Raw genomic sequence first — 14439 nt, forward strand, 5'->3', positions numbered from 1 at the left:
CAGTATCTGGGTTGATCCCACAAGCATAACAGCTTGAATTCGCACAAAGACATTCATGCCAGTGTTCAATGGGTTTTCTTCATTTTTGTGCAATGTCAGAGTAATTTTCTTTTTAAAATGCACTGTGTAAAATAACATGTTTGGTTACCTAATAAAGGTTCTGGAAGCTACAGGGTTTCTGTTAATTTCAGAAAATTTTATTCACATTGCAAAAATATCTAATAGAAATAATTTATTGCCAATGTTTATGCTTATTACCTGCAGTTTTCAAGTTGCTGATGCCAATTAGACCCCTGATGAAATGACTTTACTAACAGTTCATTTTTTTTTCCCTTGTTACTTATCTGGCTGAAAATAAGGCAGCAGCAGGTGCTGTCCCACTGCTTTAGGCAGAGCAACCCGGCAAACACTAGATCTAGTAAGAGTCAGCACTGAATGTGGACAAGGCTTTGGCCACACATGTTACAAAGGCTCCTGAGTATGAGGCCAGTGCTGAGGACATCAGAACAAAAGTGTAGCTCAGCTATTATTGGTCTATGTGAGATTCAGAGTTAATCAAGTGAAATCTTTCAAATGTGAAAATCTGGAGTAGGAGAGAGTCTTGGGTCGTATAGGCTCTAAAAGCTAAATTCCCTTTTGCTGACAGTGAAACCATATCCTCTCTTCTGTGAATCACTGCAAAGAAAGGACATTGGCGGGCACAGACTGACTGTAGTACACTGGAGCCATTGGGGCTGTCTGTTGAAGGCAGGAGGTGTATTTGTCTACATTAGAATCAGGCGCCTTCATTGGAAAGGCCATAGGTGTTGGAACAGGTATAAAGATACTTTGAAGCCCCATTTTTTGAGATTAAACATGCTCTTTTGCTCTAATAGGAGTCAATTTACTACAGCTCCCCTAACCTCACATCTACTCCGGTCCTTAATATGAAAATAATATTTTTTCTTCCATATAACACAAGGTTGGAAGGTAGAATTGTTATTTTGTTGTTGTTGTTTTACAATAGATAGAGTTTAAACTTCATGCCTCAGCAGTTTCTTGGCCATATGCCTATGAAAGGGGTGTCCTTGTCCACGGGAACTGGAGGTGTTATCAGCTTCTATCGTTTAAAATCAGAGAAGTGGTCAAAATTCACATTACACCAAACATATTTTGTGCAGTATGCATCAAAATTATTTGGTTTCTGGAGAAAGACTGAAATTTATTTTGATTGATTAGCTGAACTAGAGAATACAACCTACAAGCAACAACTCCTTTTAAGAACTTGTTCAGCTAGGCAGCAGTTGGGCAGGCCTGTTTTAACAGAGATGTTTACTATTTTGAATAAACTCCAGAATAGCAGTATTTCTTCCAAAATCTGACTGCCTCTGTTGTTTGTTGAATAGAATTTCTGTTATTGTTTACTGTTTGGTGCTCTGTTTGGTGGCCAATGGTAATAAAATAAACAAAACAAACAAACAGAACCTCCTAATTGAAGGAAAAATTACTTCTATGCTATTACTTTAAGTATTACAATTACAATAAATCCATTTTCCACAGTTATATTAGTTCTGGAAGAGTGTAAATATTAGGGACCTGTTTCTTTTAACATCTGCTTCTTAAAGATTGCACTTCATGAGCACAATCTAAAACATTACATCTTTACTCTCAAGAAAAGGAAAGCATTTTCACATTCTTATAGAGATTTTGTTAGAGTATGGTTTTAGCTGAAACTATCTTATCTATAAATAAATTTTAATTTTATGGTTCCAGTTATATCTCTGTCCCAAATTTAATCTATTCTTAAAAGAATTGCTGTCAGAAAATATAAATAGATATGTCTGTCTCTCTCTTGATATATGTACGACATTGTGGAAAAAAAAGAGATAACTTTTGCAAATGAAGAAACTTTTTTATTTCTTTATAGTGAATCCTTTTATGATTTTCAAGTAAATTAATCCTTAAACCAAATGGCAACTCAGCCAAGCACACAAAAAATGTTTGCTGGTGTCATACAGTCTCCATTCCCTACATGGTCAGTGCAATATTCTCCAAAACCTAGTTCAGAGGTAAGGATGTCATGTGAAACAGTGTTAAATGCCTTGCAGAAGCCCAGGAAGATGACATCTGTTGCTCTTACCTTATCCACCAATGATTTATGGCTTCATCATAGAAGGCCTCCAAATCTGTCAGGCATGATTTGCCCTTAATAAGGCCATGTTAGCTGTCACCAATCATCTTGTTTTTCTTGTGGCTTAGCAGTTTCCAGAAGGATCCTGCTCCATGATCTTGCCAGGCACTGAGGTAGATGGGACTGATTGGCCTGTCATTGCACAGGTCTTCCTTTTTTTACATTTTAAAAGCAGAGGATATGTTCCAACTTTCCCAATCACTGGCAACTACCAGTCTTCCATAATTTCTCAAGTAAAGTGAATAATAAATTAGCCCCCTCTTCAACCAACCCTCTCATCAGGTCCCACAGACTTGTGCACTTTCAGGTTCCTTAGATGGTCTTGAACTTGATGTTCTACTACAGTGAGTGGTTCTACATTCTCCCAGTCCCTGCCTTTGCCCTCTGCATCTCAGACAGTCTATTTGGAGCACTTGCTGTTGAAGGCCGAGGCAAAAAAGTCATTAAGTACCTCAGCCTTCTCCATGTCCCAGGTAACCAGGTCTCCTTTTTCATTCTGGAGAGACTGAATATTTTCCCTAGTCTTCAGTTTATCACTAACATATCTCTAGAAGCTTTTTTTGTTGCCTTTGATGTCTCTGGACGTATTTAAGCCCATCAGGGCTTTAGCTTTCCTGACCTGATCCCTGGCTGCTTGAACAATCCCTTTGTATTCTGCACCTGGAGGACTTGCTTTCACCACTTGTCCTTGCTCTCACCCTCCACAGGCTTTCTTTTCATGTCTGAGTTGTCCAGGAGATCCTTGTTCATCCACATAGGCCTCCTGGTATGTTTGCCAGGCTTCCTCTTCATAAGGATAAACATTCCTGAGCTTGGAGAAGGTGACCCTTTAATACCAACCAGCTTTTTTGGCACCTCCTCCCTGCAGGGTTTTATTCTATGGTACTCAACCAAGCAGATCCCTGAGGAGGCCAAAGTCTGCTCTCCTGAAGTCCAGGGTAGTGAGCTTTCTGTGCACCTTTCCTGCTGCCCTAAGGATCTCAAACTCTATTTCATGGTCCTTGCAGTCAAGGCTGCCCTCGAGCTTCACATTTCCCACCAGCCCCTCCTTACTGGTGAGCACAAGATCCAGCCTAGCACCTCCTCTCCTTGGCTCCTCTTTCACTTGCAGAAGGAAGTTATCATCATGGTATTCCACGAATGGGATTGGTTATCCCCTGCTGTTGTCCCTCCAAAAGGAGTTGGGGTCGTTGAAGTCCCCCATGAGGAACAGGGCTTGTGAGCATAAATTAATTTTTAACTGTCTGTAAAGAGCTTCATCAGCACTTTTGGGACATGGAGAGAATTCAGAGAAAAATTTCCATTTTGAGATCACAGGGCACACAGACCCCTCTTGGTCCCATTCTGTGTATTAGCACTTTGGGTTGATGCCCACCTTATCCTGAGAAGTTTGTCTCCCACCAGGATTTAAACTGAGAATTGAAAGACTCTCTTCTGGATCATAAAACTAAGTAACTATCCCCAGTAAAAATCTTTCAGTAATAAGAAAATAGAATTTAAAAAATTAGAATAGTTTATCCAGGCCACCTACACAAATTGTTTACCACAGAGAGATGAGAGCTTTAGTCCTTCAACTCATGTTACTTATCTGCTTGCATGCCATTGAAACACAGCTGTAATATTCTGGTATGATCCCTCTATGAGTTGTGCTTTTATTTAGGAAAAATATAATGTGTGAGTTGTGCTTTGAAGTGGAGCAGAGTTCTCCTGGGATGATCATGTAAATAAACATACCACATAGGCAGGACTTCCTTGAAACGCATCAAAATTAGCAGTCAGGTTTCAAGCAGTAACAAGGTCCTTTGGGCACCTCATGGCTACTCCAGCAGATTTTGTTTCAGCGAACCTATGTTGATGTAGCTCAAGGAAGCTTATGGCTCTCTGCAACCTCAGCCTCTCTCGATGGCCTGAAACAGGTTCAAAAACAAATTCACATCACATGAATCCAGCTTTTCAAAGTAGTGAATTTAAGAAATTTTAAGACCAGAAAAGAAAGTAATCTCTGAAATATAACTTTTCTTTTTGCCTCTTTTGACTGATGTGTGTATGTGGGAAGGAGTGATAAACTGAAGCCAAGGAGAGACTGAATATAAAGGGAAATTATTCTTTTGGGAGATAATAATGCAAAACAACTGTGGTTCTGTAGTAATGATAACTTGCAAAGCTTATTTGTTTTGAGGGGAAAGGTTTGACAATTTTTGAAATCTCAGATTGTTAACTATTCTAAAAATATTTATATTTTTATTAATTTTTACTTCTCTCACCGCTACACTTATCTTCCTTTGTAAACATGGAGTGAGTACCTGCAGGGAAAACCAAAGCATACCTAAATTTCTGGCACCAGGAGGTAAAACTGTGGTCACTCTTTTTATGTGTGTATCTTTAAGAGGGGTTCTTATTCAGTCTTCAGTCCAACCACATGAAAGCCAGAAACTTCAGCCAGCTTGCCACTGTTTTTTATTCCAACTCCAAAATTCCGTGGGAATCAGATATGTTCTCATGGAGTTAAAAAGCAATTTATGTGCCATCAGGAGCAGCTTTGTCCCGTGCATATCTTCATCCCAATACATTTGGATTCTTGACCAGGACAGAATCCCATGCCCTGCCCCCAGGGCACTTGCTCCCAAGTTGGGCCATGTGGGACCTCATTGTTGCATCCCCTTTGGCAAGCTATGTCCCTGATGGTATCTGCCTGCTGGGGCAGCCCAGTCTCCTCATCTGTCCCCTCACCTCTGCTGCAACCACTGGCACTTGTTTATAGTTTATTCTCATTATGATGCTTAACCTTGCCACAAGTGAAATATTAAACAGTTGAAGAGAGCCATCATTATCATCCTGCAATGAAAAAGTCTGAAATTTTACACAGACTTCCTAAGGAGAGACACAGAAAAATAAACCCTAACTCTCCAACATAAAACACAACTCTCCAAAAGGGGTATCTTCCTGTTACTTCAAGCAGAACTTTCTGGTAGACTGGCTGTTTAGAAAATATATGTAGAAAAGAAGCTGTACTTGACTTAGCTGTCATCTTAGTGTTCACTGTGTTTCATCTCAATGTCATCTCAAGTGTTTAACGAATGTCAGAAACACTTGCCTTGTATTGGACCATACCTGTGATCCCTGTCAGTGAAACTAGTCTGTACAGGCCAGTGCTCTATAGCTGATGAATTATCTGAATGAGAGAGATACAAACTTTGGATCTGCTCTTGTAGAGTCCTGACAATGTCTCTTGCTGTGGTGGGTTTCCTTGAAGCTAAAAGAGGTTAGGTTTTAATTTTTCTTCTTCCTCTTTGACTGGAAACAACTGTCTACTTGATTTACAAAGTTAAATAAATGGGACCTGAACAATTTAAAAGCAATGTTGTCAGAAAGTTTACACAGGTGATTTTGCTAATGAATGGGAAGCTTTCTCAGAGGACATAAACTGATAGCTGCTTTTTCCCCAAAAATCATTCCTAATTGGACCTCTGTCTGTACAGCTTCAATTTCTGTTCCTGTGAGGTCTTCAAACAGACAAAGCAGGAGACCTTCATGAAGAAGCCATCTACAGCTATCATCATACCCATCCCTCAGATCATTTGCCACAGACGTGCCTTCTCCTTGCATCTGCAGCTCCGGTTGCTTGTGGCTCACACTGAAGATGTACCTTGTCTTGCGAGCACCCAGCTGCAACGCAACCCTTCCCAAAATGAGCACAAATCATGCCAGCTATCTCAGTCTTCCTTCACCTGTTTCTGCAGTCATGTGGCACTGTGTTACATGTTCCTGTCTGCTCTGTTGCTGTGCTGAATGTGTGCTTTGAGAAAAAGCAGTGGCTATGTAAATACTGAAAAGAGCTGAAGGGCAGTCAAATGAACCTGCTACAGCAAGCAAACAAGGGGGAAAGTTAATCTCTGCAAAGTCTTTTGGCTGCCTTGATTTCTGGCAGGCCTTATAATAGTGTCCATTGTTTATTTTTATTTCCTTATTTACTTGCTTCTTTTATTATTTATTTTCTAATCTTCTCATATGTACCCCCCTTATACCCCCAACCTGGTGGCTCACTGCTGCTGTAGCAAAATTCTGTAATTCCAGGAGCTGTAGAGAAAGAGGAGACATGCTTTTTGGGGACAGGCAGAGTACCAGTCGCTTTGGTGGTCCAACTGCCTTGGAGATCCTGGCCTCAGTGGTCCACTGCAGTAAGGATTTTATGAAAAGGAGAAACTCAGGCAAATTACCCATACCTGTGCGGCTGAGAAGAAACTTAGGAAGGGGTTATGACATCAGTCTCCAAGGCCTGGTCACAAAAGGTTGTCAATTACACTGGACAGGTCTAAAACTTATGGGAAAAGTTAAGTTAATGTGTTTTAATGTTCTGTGTGATAAATACACATTAACTGACTGTTGTACAGCCTTTGCAACTCTTGGACTAAATGTAACCTCCTTAAAAAAAATTTTAAGACATCACTTCCTTAAGATACTTCTAAGAAATGTTTTGTTCATTTCCTGAACAAAGAATAACAACAAACTGGCAACTCTATGGGATAATGCTTAATCTTCTTTATAAATATGCTGTTTGCTCTTGAGTTGGCTAAGCTTCACCAGCTAGGATATTTTTAGGGGTTTTCTTTCTTGCATCATACATATGAAAGCTATGACAATGTGATTCAAGTAAAGACTACAATAAAGCTGCAAGTTTTTCAGCTTGGCTTAATTCCCTAATCTGGACTATGCTTGAATCATATTCATCTATCATGCATACACGCTCCTTGGGCTAAAACAAGTGTCTTAGATAACTGGAAAGGCAACAAAATGTTTTGCTACTATCTAAACCCAGATCATACCAGCAAGCTGGAAATGGCTGGTTGTCAGTTCCAGGGACAGTCATACCATACAAGGCCACATCCATCTCCCAGCAGAGCAGAGTAGAATCTCTTCTGTTTGCTGAGCATCACACCACTCCTTTGTTCTGCAAGGGGATTTGCTCATACTGAAAACCCACGTAGGAAAACTCTGCACCAGTCTGAGCAGAGGCAGATTGTTTCATTTGCCTAATGGAAAATTAACTACTACAGCACCACTCAGGAATACATTCCAGGAGGCTGCTTATTTCCAGATAGACTTACCTGTCAAACAGCTTGTGTCTATAGCCCCTCTCTGCATTTGCATGTTTATGCGCAAATAGTTAAGGGCATCTAACATTAACTCACCTACTCACACCTGTATACAGCCATGTGGATAATATTTTTTTTTCCATTTTTTGAAAGGCAAGGGAAGGCCTGCTGGCAAAGGAAGAAGTCTTTCTAGAATCTCAGTACCTCATGTCCCAGTGACCTCTTTACTAAAGCTGGCAACAGTGCTGTGCATCAGCAGGCCAGACCCAGACATGCTGGGTGGCCAGTACTAGCTGGGTTAGAGCCAGGTGGATGCTTGAGAAGCGGCACAAGAATACAACAGCAAGAAATGCAGTATTTGGAGAGGATAAAGGGTAGACAGGACAAAAGAGGAATGCCAGAGAATTTTTGACAGCATGTGTCCCATTTCTGTCCCTTACAAACTCAGTTTTGTCAACCCAGCAGATGCCTGGGAGCATGCACAAAGAGAACAGGCTTCACTGCTCTGGGAGGCTTTCCCTCTTGTAGCTGATCCACTGGGTGACAGGGGGATCCAGGTAGCTGCCAAACAGCAAAGTCAGACTCATTGCTGCCTCCAGAGCTCCAAATCTGCCTAAAAACTGCACCCTTTTTGTACCAAGGTAACTTTTTGAAATGCAGAGAACAAATCTGAAATGCAGCCAGTTACTCTAGCATCCCCATGGGAGAGTTTGGAGGTAACATCTGACTCACAGATGTGACACGCAAAAAATGTTCATTGCACTCTTTTAGTAGGCATGGGCTAGTGGTATGTAGATTTGAAGAACCAACGTTTTGTGTTCATGTTTTTCCATGGCACAAATACTGAATGGATAGAGGGAGAAAATAAAGTCATATTAACAAATAACTTCAGCTCTAAAATGTTAATGCCCCATAGTCTTCAAGCCTCAAAATGCAAAGACTTTTGGCAAAACTTCAATTTGGCCAAGATTTCAGTAAAAGTGACTTTGATTTCAGTGGAATTACACCAGGGATCATTAGTGGCTGTTTTATAGGGCACAGAAGACCATAATTACCCGGAATAGTCCATATCCAGAAGTATTTCACAAGAGTGGGAACATTTACTGGAGGAGGCTGTCTTGGGTCAACTTTTGACATTTGTTTCTTCTCAGGATTATCATCTTCCTTGAACTCAGGAGACAGAAGAGTGCTCCACTTCAGCAAGCACTGATTTTAAGGAGAAATAGTACTGATTGCCCCTAAACATATACAAGTACAAAAAACACACAAAGCTTGCTTAAGGGACTACCTCGAAAGGTAGTAGCACAGCAAGGACTGGGGCTTTTCTCTTGTCATAAAAAGTCATGAGAAGTCTGGCAGATGCATCTGGGCCTCAGGTTAAGTCACTGTCATGAAGTATATAAGACTGCAAATTATTATTTTTATGAAAAAAGTTTATGGAAGTTGTTTCAAAATTGGCAAGACTGATGGTTAGAACTAATCAACTTTCACAAAACAGGGAGTGCAGAGGTGGCATGTAGTAGTCATAATGATTTATGAAAAGGATTCTAAAAGGTTTACTTGCTGTAATAAAATGTCTCCTGATACTTAAACTTTTGATGCAACATTAAAGCAAAATGCCGCACTAACAGTAAAGGTTTTCTTTGCATATACAGCATTAATTCTACTGTGTGCATTTGAGAAACTCTGCATTATTTCCTTGCTAGCACTAAATGTAAACAACTTAAAGCCCTCAGGCTTCGCTGTCCTGAAGCATGCAAGTGGAATAAATTTAGGCATGTAATAAATGTTAGCATGTAGGATTGAAGTGCACCACTTTTATGGCCATCACCGTGTCTGCTGCAGACATTTGGCACAATTTCTTTCTGTCCTGTCCAAGAGTTGTTCACTTATTTATATCCTCACTATGGTTTGTTTGGTCACATAACTGTGATCCATTTTTTTCAGTTTTTGCATGGTGCAGACGTCAGTTGGTTTTCCTATGCTTGAAGAAACTAAACAAAGTGAAGCTGCAAGTTATTTATACAATCCCAATACTCAATTCTGTGCAGACAAACAAAATCACCTGAGAGCACTGGCAACCTAGAGGATTTCAAGCCCAGTGCTTTTTTCACTTCAGTAACAGAAAGCATTTTTAATGACATGATCTAATTTCTGCTGAAGGATTTAGCCCTGAATAAATTGGTGTCTTGCAGTAAATGAAGGAATACTTATACCAGACAGTACATAGCATAGCTGTTGCTCTGTCAGTGAAGGGTTTCTTTCTGAAAGTACAGAATATTCACTGTATTCACAGTATTCACAATATTCACTTATTCCAGTATGGCAATGAGCAGTACAATAAACACCTGTATTTTTACAGTAGTGTATGTCGCCACTCTCAGAGCTCTTTATCATTTGGACAATATCTAATCATACAGCACAACTGTAGTACATGGAGAAGCTTTAAAATGCAGAGAAGAATTAAAGCTCATAGCAGCCAATGAAGGAGAAGCAATGCTGAAATACTATCTTGTGGCTGTTTTAATCACAGGCTGTTAAGCAAACACACAATATTGTTAAACACGGGTAACTCTTACAGATACATATTTTTGGGTTCCATCCTCATGCAGACCTTACTTTAGCACACTTGGGAAACACCTCCTATTTTTTCTGGGGTAAGATTTTGCGAGATTTTTTTAAGAAGTATAACACAAATTTCATAGCTATGGAGGACAGATGGCAGCAAACTCTCTTTTGTTTCCAGTCTGCACAGGGCTCTGGTTTGCATCTGTTTGGGTTGCTTTAATGTGGGCTGTCTTAGATCCAGGAGCTGTGCCTGAGTACCTGGCACAGCTCTACCACCGCCTCACTACCCATCCTTGGTTTCATCATATGTACCAAGTCCTTTCCTACGTGTTTGTGATGAATATGCCTCCTTGGGAAATGTTTGCTCAAAGCAGATGAGAGATTCTTCCATCCCTGTCCACTGCTTCACTTCTACAGCAGTTATCTGGCTGGGAAGAAAATGCTTCCTGCGCAGCAGATGTGTGACCAACATCCCTTGGTGTATGCCTGCCTGTTAGCCTATTGTATCTGCAGTGAGTGCATTTTGCCTCAGCAGCTCGGCAAATAGACTCTCTGCAGTTGAAGAAATACATTTATAAATGTTTCCATTTCTTGGTCCTCTTGTCTGAATTCCTCAGCATAGTATTTAACAAATGTCTTAATTTTCATCTTAGAAAGGAGAGCCAGAAACATCAAAGCTTTCAGTTTTCCTGTTTCAGATAAAATATGCTGACATTTCACCCAAGAAGGAGAATTTTTAGTAGATCACAGCATTCTTGTCTCTAAATATGTCTTTTTAAAAATGCATTGATGCTTTCCAGTTTCAAATTCATGCTAATAATAGGTTAAAAAAAAAAGCCTTAGGAGGAAAGAAACCCTGTGGTTTTGTAGCTTAAGTGTTTCATATAAACGAAGACCAAAACAAAGGCTGTACAAAATACCTTACTTTTAGTGTACAGCAGTTGTACTGAAGGGACTAGCTTCTCCGTGTGTGAGCATCAGCATGGAGACTCTGTAAAAGCACATTGAGAAAAGCCTCAATTTTATCTGTCCTCCTGAAGAAGGAGAGGAGTGACTGTTAACTTAATGTCTTCAGTGCCAGTGCTCTCCAAGCAGCACTTTGTCAAAGCCTTTATTTATTTATTGTTTTGTTTTTGCTGGAGCCATATCTGAACCAGGTTTAGAGCTGAGAAGGCTCTCTTCACCTTTAGAATTTGGTCTTTAGAAACTTTGGGGTTTTTTTCCAGCTGAGAGTCATTCAAGATTTCCGATTCAAGACCACAGCTGAGTAAGATGCATGCAACGTAGCTCCTCATGCAGCTGGTTCACATTTGAAAGATAAGGCAGCAATTTGCAATAGAGCAGTCAGCCCTCACTAGGCTTTGCACTGGATCTAGCCCAGAAGTTGTGCTATTGAGTTGTGCTATTGAGACTTTAAAGGCTGAAGCACAGGTTGTTAAAAGTTTAGCCCCTCAAGACTTGTAAATCCATCTTTGTCTCACTTTGTTTCTTTGTACATGTGATGACTTGAGAGTCCTCTGCTGAGGGGACATTTCTATGACATGGTGAGTCTGAATGAGGTGATGAAAATTCTGGCTGGTAGTCAGGTCGGCTGAACACAAAAATTTCACTACCAGCACATGAAATGTGGCAGAAAGCACTAATAGATGGTACTGCCAGGACAAGGAGTAGCAAACTGCAGAAACTGTGGCTGGAGATACCCACTCATACTGTTTTGGCAACTAACAACTTGGAAGCCATGAGCAAAGCTCAGTTCATCAAGGTAAAGTATGTCACCAGCATCAGCAGGTCTAACTATCGAACGTGCCTGAATGGGACAAGAGCATGAGACCTTTCCTGTTATGCAGAAGTCCTAATTCACATAGAAATCACTTTAAATCCACCTTGATGTCCTCTCATGCACAGCACAGTTAAAACCAGTGAAAGCTTGAGTTATTTATAATTTGTGCGTGCATTTTGTGTTGCTTTATGTCTGCTGCCTTACTAAAATCTAATTGCCTGACATCAAATAGGTCATGGAGAGACAAAAATAGTTTGTGCACAGATATTAGGTCTATATATATACACACACTCAAAAACTAGCAAGAAAGCATTGTCTGTCATGTCAAAAATGTTTCTATTTTGGGGAAGGTTTGAAGTTTGCTGTTGGTGGTAAATGTTTTCCCTTTATTCGTAGATTGCACAAGTCAGGTTCTATTCCAGCAACAAGCATTGCATTCAAAAGACACATACACCATGTTTGGGCTGCCTCTGAAATCCAACTTCCTTGAACTGATGATTTCCTGGTTAACTCCTCTGCAGAAGAGGAGCTGGTTCCTTGAACTAGCATTGCCAATCGCTTTGCAAATTCAAAACCAAAGCTCCCCTTTACTGATCAACGTAAGGGAAAGTTTGGTTAGTCCCCTGGCTGACCATTTTTTCCGCCAGCTCAATTTCCTTCTTGCCAAGGGGCAAAGTCTTGTTTAGCTTTGGGCTCCTGGTGTTCCTCATCCTATCTGCTGCATTCCTCTGTCATATTTGGATCAGACAAGGAACGTAGGCGTATATGCTGCGTAAAGCATGGCTTTCAACCAGTCCACCTCCACTGGTGAACTATCCTGGATAAGCTGCAGCTGCATTATACAGGAACCAGGTGAGGTTGTAGCCACATTTTCAGTGTAAAAAGCACAACAAAACTCCCAGGAATAATTCTGTTACGTGAAGGATATGATGCTTTTTGCAACAGTGTTGCTGTGTCCTGGTAACCCTTCCACAATTTCTGGAAGACTTTTGTTCATTGGTTCTAATTTGTGTATGCCCAAGAGTTGATTATCATGCTCATGTTTATGTATACATGTGTCTCTCTGTCTGCCTGTAAATATATGAAAACACATCTGTTGTATAAATAAAAAAAATCTTTGATTGATTTAATAGGACACTAATTTTATACTCCCATGAAAAACATTACATTTAGAGCACACTAATCTTTTGTTTTTAAAGCTTTAAAAAGTTTATGACTTTAGTCCTTCTAGCACATGTCTTATTAGTCACAAGAAATCCACATTTGAGTTCAAAAATTTCAGTTCTTGCAGGACTTGCTAATTTGCTAATTTTAAACTCCTGGTTTTATTAGTAACTAAAAAGAACTTCATATTAAGGCACTGATGGTAAATAAACTGTATACTGTGAAACTGACACTCCTCAATGTGAAAGGATTGACATCTAAACAAACAGCTGATTGTTTAGCTGTTATCAACTGTCTGAAGCAGTAAGCAGAAATTCAGTGGGGACAAGCTAATAAACATAAGCAAAGACAGCTTCTTGTCCATCTTCAGATAGTTTTTGTTCAGTCTATACTTAAGATATGGGATTTTTTTACATTGCAGTCAAAAGCTCTTCGGGAAAAATGGCTGCTACAGGGAATTCCTGCTGGCTCTGCAGAAGAGGAAGAAGCCAGAAGGAGGCAGTCAGAAGAGGATGAGCTGAAGGTGAAAAAGCTGGAAGACAACATACACAGGTAGGGACAGCTTCCTTTAGCTTTGCCTAAGAACAGTCACTCCCATGAAGGCTGGAGATTTTCCTTGCCCGGCTGATGGCAGCAGTCACACATACAGCCAAATACTCCCAACATTTGTCTCCTAGATGTCCATGTTGTTCAAGATAGAGTCATTGTGTTATCTTTGTGTTTAATGGACTTTTATGGATTTCTTTCATGAGGTAGCTAAAGAGAGGGCCAAGTTCCCCCTTCAGGTGCATATGACTTGATCAACACCCAAGAGATTCTCCATTCCTTTATGCCTCCTACAGCCAAAATTAATTCAAAGAGGGAGAGCATCTTTTTGCACTCACATCACTGGTGCAAATGACTTTTTGAAATGCACCAGTAGATGCCACCAGCAGATCAAATACTTACTGCTTTCAGAAGCAAGGTTTGAGTGTTAGAGTGATTTCCTTTTATCAGTTTCCCATTGCAGTCGGAGTTGACATTTGTCCTCTTTTTTTGTGTTTTTCCTTGTTTCTTTACAAACTAAGGACTCTGAAGAAATAAAGGCTCATAAGGAAAGTGCTTTTAATCCTCATAGGGCAAATTCCAGAGCTGCTTCTACTGTTTAGGTTATGTAAATGTAGAGTTTTTTCAGCTGGCAAAAGCCGGTGAAACTTGGCAACACAATTTTACAAATACGTCAGCTGAGGCTACAACAGAGAAAGGGGAATAGGACCAGTAGTCCAGGGGTTGAGGTATTAACTTAATATCTGGTGAACTCAGTTTGCCTTATGGCAGGTTTCTTGTGAAATTTCTTGGAGAAGTCAGTAAGAATGTTTCTTTGGGGATACAGACAAGCAGGCCTACCCTAAGCCTGGACAATGCTAAATAACAACTATGTGGAAGATTTTGGTCAGTATGAATGTAAGACTTGCCTCATGCTACTGGTCTTTGTCCTGAGATTCATGTTAATTGAAACTGGTCTGAGAATATGTCTTGTTCTTTTACGTTTGTGGTAACATAAGGCAAGAAAACTTTTTAGATTTCATATGATATCTGATGTTTTACTTCATAAATTAATACTGTATATGGAAAGAATACATGGACTGTGCTTCAGAAATATGTACTGTAATACATACTTCATC

At 40.1% G+C, this 14439-nt stretch overlaps 1 protein-coding gene across 5 annotated transcripts in view; it reads left to right on the forward strand.

The window, feature by feature from the left end:
* Positions 1-14439, forward strand: part of PALM2AKAP2 (PALM2 and AKAP2 fusion) — a 270078-nt gene that overhangs the window by 54230 nt on the left and 201409 nt on the right. For all 5 annotated transcript variants that reach the window (XM_038124424.1, XM_038124423.1, XM_038124415.1 and 2 more), the window contains exon 3: positions 13197-13327. In XM_038124424.1, coding sequence (XP_037980352.1) covers positions 13197-13327 — 131 coding nt within the window. The remainder of the gene's footprint in view (positions 1-13196; positions 13328-14439) is intronic.

This window comes from Motacilla alba, chromosome Z, assembly GCF_015832195.1.
Source record: "Motacilla alba alba isolate MOTALB_02 chromosome Z, Motacilla_alba_V1.0_pri, whole genome shotgun sequence".
In the NCBI taxonomy this organism is placed as follows: Eukaryota; Metazoa; Chordata; class Aves; order Passeriformes; family Motacillidae; genus Motacilla; species Motacilla alba.